The following is a 13,325-nucleotide window of genomic DNA, read 5'->3' as shown; positions in this document are numbered from 1 at the left end:
TGGATTATATACATACTTTAATCAAGTTGAATATTCTTTATATTTTTCACAAGTTGATTTTGAAAATTGTTTATTGTGAAAATGGGAATTTTTCGATCCCTTATATACTCGAAGAACATTAGCGATTACGAATAATTAAATTTTAAAAATTACGAATAAAAATTAAGTGCATTTTAATTATGATAAAAAAAAATAATGAAAATAATTGTAAATTTTTAAAATTTAATTATTCATAATCACTAATGTTCTTTGAGTATCTAATGAATTGAAAAATTATTGATAAAAATAAATATTTTAAATAAGCTGATAACATTTTTCAATTGTTTCGACACAAATCGAATGAGACATATTTTATTTGTAGAAATTTAACTAATAAGAAAAATGAGATGTTTAACTATTGCGTGTAGAACTATTTGGGTTGCTACAATTATAATTATCAGTTGTGTTTGAGATATTTTTTAACGCATAAAAGATTGATTAATATTTCTGTATAACTATGAGCTGATCAAAATGATTAAAAAGTTCAATTTATTTTTTACGCATTTATCTTTTTTTTCTTATATATTTTTATGTTACAAGGGCATAGTGGGAATAATGTGTAAATTTCCAAAGAGTAAGAGGGGTAGTGCGCTTTGTAGAAATTCACACATTATTACCACTGTCCCTAGTAACATAAAATATAGTTCGTTACATGTGCCCAATCAGAGAGCCCGCTCACAACTCATTTGGAGGGGAAACACTCGCCAAGGCTCGTGCTTGCCCCTCCAAATTCGTTGAGAGCACACTCTCTGAGTGGGCACTTGTAACGAAATATACTAGTTTCAATAAATAGCAACTATATTTTTTTATTTAAAAAAATTACCTTTTTTTTGTTTATTTCAGAATAGTTTTACTATAAAAAAAAAACAATGCCAAACTCACAATTTAAAACATATATATATATATATATATAATACTTATACTACTTATAATACTTATACTTATATATTAAAAGTAAAAAAATTATCAAATTAATATAAAAAATTAATACAGTAATTTTATTTTTCATTAGTTTATTCATCGGTTTATACATTTGTTTGTATATTTTATTTATATAATAAAAAAATTTCAAACAACAATAATAATTCAAAAGGAATTATTACGTCATTCAGCTTAATTGAATTTTAAAAACTTTAAACAACCTTGCCAACTAATTTTATGTTTTTTTTTTTTTTATTTATAACAACATATTTATATTTTTTCATAAATAATTAGTCCATTTAATTCTTTATCACAAGTAATAATCATAAATGCATAATATCCATTTAATACACAGACAGGTGTTTCTTTTTTCGATAAATTATAGTAACGGCAATTATTGAGAAATGAAAATATGTTCAAAGTTTTTAATTGTTTGTTGGATTTTTATCGACATTTGGCTGAGTTGCACACCCCTATACTTTTATTGTATAGATAAAAAGAAAACACATAGTATTTTTCTTAATTGGAGTTTGTCAAAGTTTACAATTATATATCTATTAAACTTAATTACGTTAATTTTTAATACCATTTGTTAAATTTTACGAAGGCTAGGAGCCATAGGCTCAGCCGCAGTCTTGAATTTATCGGCGAAAAAAAAAAAAAACGCTCATAACTTACGAACTACCCGAGTAGAAATTTAAGTCAGGTCCTGATCAGGACCTGATCAGGATATCCTGATTTCAAATCCATTCCGGATCCAGATTCTGAAATCTTGAATCCGAAATGGATCAGGATGGTAATGTTTTTTGGTAAGGTTCGGATCCGGATTGGATCAGGTATACCTGATGTCGTCTTCAGGATGACGTACGGATACATGATCCAAAACCGATCCGGGATCTGGATCCAATCCTGATCAGGATACATGATCATGGACCAGAGAACATTTGCATTTTCGAAAAAAAAAAAATATTTTTTTTTCATATTTTTTCTTATAACATATAGTGGTTAATATATGACGGATGTATGAACGTTAACATTATGGAACTAATTTAGTTCAACTAAACCTAAACCTAAAGCTGAATATTCTGCTCTTAAACTTGACCCAAATTAATTTACAGTGACCGGGTCTTGAACCCTCGAACGCGGAATTGAAAATATGCGGGTGAGGCTCTACCCACTGAGCCATTCTGACAAACAATACTCGGGAAGATTTTTTCATTCTTATGAATTAATAAATAATAAATAAATGAGTTAGTAGATAAATAAACAAAAAATATAAATAAATAATAATTAACTATTAAAAATATAAAGAAAAAATCAAAACATAAAATAATTATTTTTTTTGTACGTGTTCAGTCCGAAATATATAAATTACTCTATCAGTTTGAGATCAAGACATAGTTACAATAAAAATACGAAATTCAGCCAATTTTTAAATACATAATTACATATATATACATAAATAAAACGTTATGTTTATGTATAATAAATGTATATGTTGAGGGTGTAATAAGTTATCCTGATACTATCTTTAACAAGAACATGGTGAAAAATTAACTTATTCTTTCAATATTTTTACTTCAGCAAGTCTGGATCAAGATTGGATCAATATATCCTTAGTAAGGATAAGTTAAGGTTATCCTGATCTAGAATGAATCAAGCAAATGGTATTGAAAGATATAAGTTACGTGATAACTTTTACCTGATCAAGACTGGATCCAGATTGAATCAAGATGTCTCTGTTAAGGATAAGTTAAGGTTATCCTGATGCTATCCGGATCAGGCAAATTGTACTTTAAAAAATGAATTATGTTTTAATTTTTACTTGATCAAATCTGGATCCAGATTGGATCAAGATATCCTTAATAAGGATAAGTTAAGGTTATCCTGATCTAGAATGGATCAGTTTGTGATGGAGATACCTGAATAGGGAAAGCCTTATCATATCCTGATCCAGAGTGGATCAGGATGTGGTAAGGATACCTGAACAAGGATAACCTTACGATTTCCTGATCCGATCCGGATCAGGGTTCAGGCTATCCTGAACACATTTCTACTCGGGTAAGTAACCGAGAGACTTCGTACTAGGCTCAAAAGAAGCGTATTAAAAAACTCTATCGCCCGCGTAATAGGTTTTCTGCTCTATTGATAATAGTTTTTAATCAAAAAACTAAAATGTAAATTTTGAAGAAATTTTTTTTCTTACTTAAAAATTTGTGGTGTCTAAACTATCCATCAGAGAGTATTTATCACCAAAGGTTTTTTGTTCGTTAATCTTTTCTGTTTTATATTTCATTATTCTTAAATTATTATTTATGTAACTTAAAATAGTACACACGTTTTTATGTGAAAATTTTACACGTTATAAAAACGGCGCAATAAATAACTCGACGCAAAATCATAGTAGAGACTTCGTATTAGGCTCAATTTATGTGTCTCAAAAAACTCTATCGCCCGCTTTGCAAAATTTTTTTCCATTTATAATAGTTTTTGAGAAAAAAAAAAAAAACTTCAAAATTTGACAAAAAATTCGGATATTTAATTTTTTTGCTCAAAAACTGTTATTGAGAGAAAAAAAAAAACCCAATGCCGTCACTAGATTTTTTTAAGGCGCATAATTTGAGCCTAATACGAACTCTCTATCTTGATCGTAACAAAAGTTATGACTCGCCGAAAAAAAAATCAAAAAAACGGACCAAAAAATGTCATCATAGAGTTGTAATAAAATGTTTATAAGGCTCCAAAAAAAAGCCTTAATTCGAGTAATGTTATTGTTGATAAACCGCATTAAATTATATTTCAGTAATAATTTGAAATAATCATGGCCCTAGCCGGAGTATTGAAAATTTTTAATTTTCAACGGGTAACGCGGACCACACGCCCCAACAAACGTTACCAGGTCTTTTTTTTGTGATATTTCTTTCAAATCATTTCTATCTCAATCTCTTTTTTTTTTAAATTAAAGTGCTTTCTGCCTCTCATTCTATTGTATAAAAGAAAACATTGAAATTATTATTTTACAATTCGTTGAGTTACTTAAAACTATTTCAGAGATAATTTATAAATTTTTTTTAAATTTAAAACTTTTTAAAATATTAATTTGCATGGTTTTATAATTACGTTTAATATTGTTCTCAATAATCTAAAACAATTGTATATTTTCATTTAGTTGAAACAGTTAGTTACTAAGTTATTTACAAATAAATAAGATTAAAATTAAAAAAAAAAAAGTATGCCTACATAATTAAAATTTTATCTATAGTAATATTCAAAAGTGACTGATGTTTTCATCTTTTTTATTAGAATAGTTCTTGAAATTAACATTATCATGTTCGTGACAAAAAAGAATTTTAAATAAACATTACACAAAAAAAAAAAAAATCATATCATTTTTATCTAGCGTTGTGATTCACAGAAAATATTAAACATATTTATTTCGTTTCTCCACAAATTTATTTGAAACTAAAAATGTATTTAAGCAATGATTGATATAGTAGATAGTAAATAGAAATAACTCTCATAATTGTCTCAGAAAAATAAATGATTTAAAAAATATAAATTAATAGAAAACAAATTAATGAATAATTATTAAATTTAATAATAATTGGTACATTGCAATTTCAGCTATATTCAAATACAAATAAACATCATGTGTAAATATATTTTTTTGTAAAATAAAACAACACTATATCGATTTTTTTCAATAGAAGAAAAACATTATGATTATACATAATCTTTATTATATAAAATTAAATGCTTATTTTTATATTTTATAAATTACCATGAGCATACTGTGATCATTAAATACAGCAGTTATTCTTTCGTAATAATTACTAACATATTTTCCAAATTTTAGACGCAAAATATTTCATATAAGCAGTCGAGTAAACTGATATGATGGCGACTCAATCAGCACGTACAGGTTGTGATAATTTCTGCAGTCAATTCACTCGGCAGTAGTTGGACAGTATATATACAACAACAAATAATTATTTATTTAATTTCTCAGTTAACAAATGTAAGTATTTTTAATTGGTTCTTTTAATCCTCATGATTTTCACAGCAGTTTTTTTTTAATTTTTGGTCTTACTTTTTCATTAACTAACTTTCATTTTTATTATTTTTTTTTTTTTTTGATTTATACAATTAATTGTAATTGTACAAAGAGAATTCATCTTTTTTATATCTAAAACATATTATTTATCCAATAAAAAATTCAATGAAAGATGATTTATTATTATTTCTGTATTGAATTTAATTTCGAATTATCACCAAAAGAAATTCATTTGAAAAAATTTTTTTTTTAAATTAAAATAGTTTAAATTAATTAATATTTGTTAATTAATTATAGTGTGTTGCTGAATTGTCTTTCAAAAATATGGGTGTTCTACTGATGATGCGAGCTAATTTAGTAGCTGGTATATTTATGCTTATCGTAGCATGTAGTCCTGTGGTTTCTGTAAGCATATTTTAATTACAGTCAATATATTATTAAAATTAAAAAAAAAACAGTAAAGTAAAAAGCTGTTGATATCAAATTTTCTCTAGAATTGAAATAATTTACAGATATCGTTTAATTTTTTAGGGCTTAAGTGAAATTAATCCACCAACAACTTCGACTTTTGCACCAAATATACCGAATAAATCTTCAATTGATAATGATGATGTTGGTTCATGGGATGTATTTCAAAATCAGATTGAGCTTCAAATTTATATGGCTATATCATTAATGTTAGACAAATATTTTGTTGACGAATTTGATAATAAATTCTGGAAAATGTATAATACACTGAAACAAGACAATCAAGAGATGGAACAAACACTTGATGAATGTTCAGAAACTTTAATAACTTGTGGAAATCGTTTTCAATCATTAATCGATCAACAGGTAAACTTGGAAAAAAATTCAACAATACTTGAATTGGAAATGAAAAATATTATTGATAATAAATTGCAATCAATGATATGCTCAAACCTATCCCTAGAATTAGAAAAGAAAATTGATGAAAATAAACAACTAATTGAAGAGTCAATTGCTTTGAAGAAAGAACATGCAGAAGAATTAAAAGCAATAGCAGATAAATATCAATTAAATTTGACAAATACCCAGCAAGAACTTGAAATATTTAACGAAATAATTTTCGAAGATCTTTCTGAATCAGCTGATTTATTAAAGACATTGACAGCTATTATGGAATCCAATGAATACAATATACCAGATGATTTATTAGAAAAGAGACGAAAATTATTTGAACTTAATTACGATGAAAAACAGATAGCTGTAGTTGATAAATTAAGAAAACGTTTCGATGATATTGCTTTAACATCTAACAGCCAATTTTCTCATAAATATTTTTGTAACAGAAAAATGTCTTATTATGATTCGACTATTTGTACATTCGCCCGTGAAAATCTGAGTAGTTATGAGATTGATCTCAGCCAAAGAAATTTGGCTGCTCTTCCAAAAGATATATTCACTGGCTTGAAAAATCTTGCAGATCTTGATTTGTCAAAGAACCGTCTATATTACCTTGAATCAAGTACTTTTAATAATTTGTCAAATCTCAAGGAACTTTATATACACCATAATAATCTAACATCATTACCAAAAAATATATTCAATGGTCTTGAAAAACTTGAATTACTAGACTTGTCGAACAACCGACTAAGCCAGCTTGATTCAGATAATTTTAATAATTTACCAGCTCTCATCAAACTTGATATTCAGGGAAACAATTTAACAACAGATTCTATACTCATATTGATATTTAAGTATTTTTCAAAGTTTTTGGTTCATTTATAAAATCAATAAAATTCTATTAAAAGTGACATAATAATGTTCACCTTAATTTACAATTATCAAAAAGGTTTAGTAAAATATAGGTAAAGTTTAATTTGTAAATTGTCTAAAATTAAAAAAATTTTGAAATAAAAATTTTTATAATTTTTTGATTATGTTTAAGATTGATTCTCAATTAATGAATTTCAAAGTTTTTTTTATTTTTTCGTCCTTTAATTTTTAAGAAAATTTAAAATGAAATCGTTTCACAATTTATTGTTTATTTGTAGATAGTCTATCAATAATTAAATACACTGCAACTTCAGTTATATACTCAGATAAAAATAAATATGATCTATAAATATATTTTTTTGTAAAATAAAACAACAATATATTGAATTTATTTAAGAAAAGTAAAACATTATGATTACACATGATTTTTATTAAAAAATTAAATGCTTATTTTTATATTTTATGAATGACCATGAGCATATATTACAAAGGTTAAATGCAGACACGCAGTAGTTATTCTTACTGGAAATTCGAAAGAGATGATTCAGGTTACCATTATTATTATCATAATATTTATTATCGTATTCCCTGAATTTTAGTAGCAGGATATTTCATATAAGCAGTCGAGTAAACTGATATGAAGCCGACTCAATCAGCACGTACAAGTGGTACAAGTTATGATGATTTATGCAGTCCACTCGCTCGTCACTAGTTGAACAGTACACACAGTATACAACAACGAAATCATCTACTTAGTTATTTAGTTAACAAATGTAAGTTATTTTTTTAATTGGTTTTTTTAATCCTTATAATTTCTATCACAGTTATTTTTTTGATTTTTGTCTTACTTTTTCATTAATCGTCGCAGTATCTATTATGTATTTTTTTTTATTTATACATTATTTTTTAGTTCATTTATGTAATTAAACAATATAATTTTTTTTTTTTTTTCTGTATCTAACAATTTATTTTTGCAAAAAAAATTCAACGAAAGGCGATAGTATTATTTTCATTAAATTTAATTTTGAATGATCACCCAAAAGATGAAGATTTTTTATTTAAATATTTGAAAAAAAATTAAAATAATTTACATTAATATTTATTCATTTTAGAGTGTTGCTGAATTGTTTCTCAAAAATATAGTTGTTGAAAATCTAATCATGAAAGAGGATAATACAATAGCTGTCATAATAATTATGCTTATCATTGCATATTATCTTGGGTTTAATGTGAGTATATCTTAATAAATTTAATATATTATTAAAATTAAAATTAGACAGTAAAGTAAAAAAGCTGTTGTTATTGAATTCTCTTTGAAATTTAAATAATTGATAGATATCGTTTAATTTTCAGTACGGGTCGATTGTGAAACGAGAACAAGCAGAAAAATTTAAAAAAATAGAAAATGAATATCAAATAAATTTGACAAATAAACAGCAGGAAGTCAAAATACTAAAAGAAATAATTTTTGAAGGCTTTCACGAATCAGCTGATTTATTAAAGACATTGACAGAAATTATGAAGTTCAATGAAGATGATGTACCTGATAATTTATTGGAAAAAAGACAGCAATTTTTTCAAACCAACTATAATAAAAAACAGGCACTTGTAGTTGGTGATTTAAGAAAACTATTTGATGATATTGCTTTGACGTCTAACAGGCAATTTTCCAATAGATATTTTTGTAACAAAAAAATATCTCATTATGATTCGACTATCTGTGCATCGCTCAGTAAAGACCCGGATAATTACGAAATTAATCTCAGCCGTAGAAATTTGGTTGTTCTTCCAAAAGATATATTTACTGGCTTTGAAAATATTGAAAATCTTGATTTGTCGTACAACCGACTGGATTATCTTGAACCAGGTACTTTTAATAATTTATTAAATCTTCAGACACTTGCATTGGACGTCAACAATCTAAGAGCATTATCGAGCGATATATTCAATGGTATTGAAAAACTCACATCGTTAAGTCTATCTCAAAATAAACTAAATTTTATTCAACCAGGTACTTTCAATAATTTATCAAATCTCAAGTGTCTTTATATATACAAAAATCGTCTAACATCATTACCAAAAGATATATTTGTTGGCCTTAAAAATCTTGAAATGATTGGCTTGTCGAGCAACCGACTAATGTATCTTGATTCAGATATTTTTAGTAATTTACCAGTACTTTTGTATGTTGATATTCAGGAAAACAATTTAACAACAGATTCTATAAATATATTGAAGAATATGTATTATTTCGGAAGTTTAGAGTTGTGGTTATAAAATCGATAAGATTTTATCAACAGTGACATTATGTTTACTATACTTTATAATTAATAAAAAGGTTCAATCAAATATAGGTCATATTGAGTTTGTGAATAATTATTGTCTAAAATCGAAAAAAAATTTAAACAACAATTTTTATAATTTTTTTATAATGTTTTAATTTAATGAAGATCCATGTTTAAATGCTGAAAAAAAAAAAATAAAAATTACATGCAAAAAACACACAAATAATTTGTCTAAAACAAATAAATTAAATAATTTAAAAAAAAATTTTTTATCGACTTTTTGCCCTTAATAAATATTAAAATAAAAAATTAAATTATATCATAATTTAATTTACAATTACGAGACTAAATATAATGAATATAAATTCTGCAAATAAAATATATTTTTTAATAATATTTAATTTAAAAAAAAAAAAACTTTAGAAATTCCAGAAAAGCTTTTTCCAATGGATCCATTATCTTTATTTTCTATTCAACAATTGTATAAAAAATATTCAAAAAAAGTATGTTCAGATAAAAATAAATATCATGTATAAATATATTTTTTTAATCAGCACAAACAAGTGAGTTACTGAGAGTTCGGATCTGAGTAACACCTGAGTTTAAAATATAAAATTCATGAGATTTATCTGCTCACCTGCAGACTTTTAAAAAATTATTATGCCATTACTAGTAAATTTGATTTACAAATGGTGATAATTATTAGATATCAGTATGACGTCAATTCATCAAATGACTGAAGAATTTGTAAAACATCACTTGGTGATTCTGGTGGGTGGCAGTGCATCCAGTTAAACTCTCTCTGACCATGACTTATAATAACTTCAAGGTCAGGTAAAATAACAATATTGAGAAATTTGCATTCTTTTTCTATAAATTTTGAAAATACCAAGGTATCGTGACTCGTTACAATTCTCGCCCACAATTTACTGGGTAGTTAAACAGCGTTTATATCATCACAGAGTTGTTGAAGAAGCTTACTAGATGTTTTTTTATCATCTCGAATTTTTTGGAATATCTTTCTACGAGATGCTTGTTTTTTTGTTTTACCCATTGTTGTAAAATTTTTATTTGTTAATTATTGATTTCTAAAAAAAATAATTAAATTAATAAAATTAAACATACATTTAACACAGTTAAATATTCAATTTTTCAATGATGGATCAAACTAATACTCATACTTGAACCTATAGTGAAAATTCCGATTAATGAAATTAATCTTATAGCCGCAGAAACTTAGCTATTCTTCCATGCAGATATATATTTACTGGATTTGAAAATGTTGGAAAGCTTTGTTTGTATATAATTTTCATATAATTATTATTTTTATTTTACGAATTGACAGGAGATTAAAAGAGTACATTGCTCAAAGAGATGACCCATTTGACCCTTATCAGTATCATAATGATTTTTTGGGTATTTCTTGAATTTTGCAATAACAGATTAAGTTGTTTTTAAGCAGGCAAGAGAAATTGATTGGAAGGAGGCTCAATCAGCACATATAAATTCTGATAATTTTTGGTATACATAGCAGTCCATTCACTCGTCAGTAGTTGGACAGTATATACACATCAACGAAATAATAATATAAATCATCTTTTAAATATTTTCTGAATCAACAAATGTAAGTACTTTTATTTAGTTTATTTACTACTTATTATTTTCAAACCAGTTATTATTTAAATTTATTTCTCACTTTTTCATTAACCATATTCAAGTATTTTTGGATTATATGTATATAAAAACAGTTTTAAAAAAATAAAAATTAATATTTTTGTTATTTATTTTTCCAACAAAAAAAAAATCAAAAAATATAATGCAAAATGATAATTATTATTATTTATTAATTCTTTTAAATGCAAGTTTAATTTCAAATTACTATTGAAAAAATATAAGATTTTTTATTTAAAATTTTTTAAAATAAATAAAATAATTAATAATAATATTTATATAAATTTTAGTGTGTTGGTAATATATCTCTCCAATAAAATGGTTATTAAAAATCTACTGATGATTCCAGCCAGCTCAGTAGCTGGTATATTTATGCTCATTGTAGCATGTAGTCTTGTGATACCTGTAAGTATATTTTAATAGAAATTAATATCATATATTTTGCCATTTTCTGTAATAAAAGACAGTAAAGTATAAAAGCTGTTGATAATGAATTTTCTTTGAAATAAAAGAATTCATATAGATATCGTTTAATTTTCAGGGCTCAACTGAGAAGAATTCAAAAATAATTTCAACTAGTGCACAAAGTATATTGCCTAAATTGACAAATGATAATGGTGCAGTTGATTTATCGAATGTAGCTGAAAGTCAGATTGACCTGAAAGCTCATACGACTGTATCATCGATATCAGACAAATATTTTTCGGACCTGAAAGGTCATCTAAGTGTACCACTCGAATTAGAGCTTGAAAATTATAATAATGACCTTGAAACTCATTTGATTCATGAACAAAATGATAAAAATGATTTGGTCACTGGATTATCGTTAAGAATTATGGAACTTGATTCAAAATTGAAACAACAAAAAGAAAATTACAAAACTTTGTTAGATACAAAAACTTTGCGTGACAATAAATTATCGCAACGCAATGATACATGTAAACAAATCAGCTGTCAAGATAAAAAACAAGAGCAAAAGACAGTTATAGTTGATGATTCAAGGAAACGATTTGATGATATTGCTTCAACGTCTAACAGTCAATTTTCTAATAGATACTTTTGTAACAAAAAAATATCTTATTATAATTGGACTATTTGTGCATTTTTCAGTGAAAATCTACATAGTTATGAAATTAATATGAAACATATAAATTTGCCTGTTCTTCCAAAAAATATATTTACTGGTTTTGATAATCTTAGAGAGCTTTATTTGTCGCACAACCGACTATATCGGCTTGAGTCGGGTACATTTAATAATTTATCAAAACTTACTAGTCTTTATATTAAAAATAACAATATAACAGAATTACCGAGCGATATATTCAATGGCCTTAAACAACTCAGATTTTTAATTTTATCATCGAATAAACTAAATTCCCTTGAACCAGGTACATTTAATAATTTATCAAAACTTGTATTTCTTCATATTGAAAACAACAATCTAACAGCGTTATCAAGCAATGTATTTAACGGTCTTGACAAACTCGAAGATTTAAATCTATCATGGAATAAACTAAATTCCCTTGAACCAGGTACTTTTAATAATTTATCAAATCTCGAATATCTTTTGATAAACAATAATCATTTAACATCATTACCAGAAGGTATATTCACTGGCCTTGAAAATCTTAGAGGCCTCAGATTGTCGGACAACCGAATAAGTTATCTTGGTTCAGATCATTTTAATAATTTACCAGCACTTACTATACTTGATGTTCGGGGAAATAATTTAACAACAGATTCAATAAATATATTGAAGAATATATATAATAATAATAATAATATTCGAAATTTTTATTTGTGGTTATACCATCTATAAAGATCTATCAAAAGCGACATAATGTTTACCATATTTTGTAATTAATAAAAAAGTTTATTCAAGTATAGGTAAGATTTCATTTGGAAATAATTGTCTTAAATTTAAAAAATTTTAAAATAACAGTGTAGTGTGTAATAATAAATATTGTTTTTAATATTATTAATTTGTTCAGAAAAAATTATCATTATTATTTTTAATTCAACAATGCGAATTTATATAATTTTATAGGAAATTTTTTGTGATTTTTTTGTGATCTTGGTTCAGATATTTTTACTAATTTACCAGCACTAATGATAAACTTGATATTCAGAAAAACAATTAAATAACAGATTCCATAAATATATTGAAGAATATGTATAATTTGAGAAATTTGTAGTTGAGATTATAAAACTGATAAAATTCTACTGAAAGCAACTATTCATATATTCACCGTATTTTTAAATTAATAAAAAGCTCTTTTCGATTTGTCCATTTTTATGATTTTCTGGTCATGTTTAGAATTGTTCAATGAAGCCTTATCTTTTTTTTAAGAAAAAAAAAGAATCATTCCCCTGAAATTATTATAATTATAAATTTTCAAACTGAGTATAAAATTAAGATTGTAATTGAATAACGATTTGCTAGTAAAATAACAATGTTAAAATGGTAAAAAAAAATAAATAAAAATTACATACAAAAAACACACAAACAATTTGGCTAAAATAAATAATTTAAATAATCTAAAAAAATTTTTTTCATCCATTTTTTGGCCATGATAGATATTAAAATTAATAACTGTATTATTATTATATAATTTGCA

General features: G+C 25.3%; 2 protein-coding genes across 2 annotated transcripts; both read left to right on the top strand.

The window, feature by feature from the left end:
• The first annotated feature begins 7,412 nt into the window (after positions 1-7,412).
• LOC122848974 (leucine-rich repeat-containing protein 15-like) lies at positions 7,413-9,098 on the top strand. Its single transcript, XM_044147471.1, has 3 exons — positions 7,413-7,524; positions 7,864-7,980; positions 8,105-9,098. Exons 2-3 carry the CDS (start codon positions 7,912-7,914, stop codon positions 9,026-9,028), a joined length of 993 nt encoding a protein of 330 aa, XP_044003406.1. The 5' UTR covers positions 7,413-7,524; positions 7,864-7,911; the 3' UTR covers positions 9,029-9,098.
• Positions 9,099-10,581: 1,483 nt separating this feature from the next.
• On the top strand, positions 10,582-12,538 carry LOC122848967 (phospholipase A2 inhibitor beta-like). Its single transcript, XM_044147463.1, has 3 exons — positions 10,582-10,660; positions 10,998-11,112; positions 11,249-12,538. The coding sequence occupies exons 2-3, from the start codon at positions 11,026-11,028 to the stop codon at positions 12,524-12,526; spliced, it is 1,365 nt and encodes a 454-aa protein (XP_044003398.1). The 5' UTR covers positions 10,582-10,660; positions 10,998-11,025; the 3' UTR covers positions 12,527-12,538.
• The last annotated feature ends 787 nt before the right edge of the window (positions 12,539-13,325 follow it).

The sequence above is a fragment of the Aphidius gifuensis genome, linkage group LG2, assembly GCF_014905175.1.
Source record: "Aphidius gifuensis isolate YNYX2018 linkage group LG2, ASM1490517v1, whole genome shotgun sequence".
Classification (NCBI taxonomy): domain Eukaryota; kingdom Metazoa; phylum Arthropoda; class Insecta; order Hymenoptera; family Braconidae; genus Aphidius; species Aphidius gifuensis.
This window is presented reverse-complemented; position numbering and strand designations above follow the sequence as displayed.

Coding starts and splice junctions, on each gene's coding strand:
- LOC122848967 (XM_044147463.1), top strand. CDS start 11,026: ATGGTTATTAAAAATCTACTGATGATTCCAGCCAGCTCAGTAGCTGGT. Junction 11,113..11,248: donor CATGTAGTCTTGTGATACCT/GTAAGTATATTT, acceptor TTTAATTTTCAG/GGCTCAACTGAGAAGAATTC.
- LOC122848974 (XM_044147471.1), top strand. CDS start 7,912: ATGAAAGAGGATAATACAATAGCTGTCATAATAATTATGCTTATCATT. Junction 7,981..8,104: donor CATATTATCTTGGGTTTAAT/GTGAGTATATCT, acceptor TTTAATTTTCAG/TACGGGTCGATTGTGAAACG.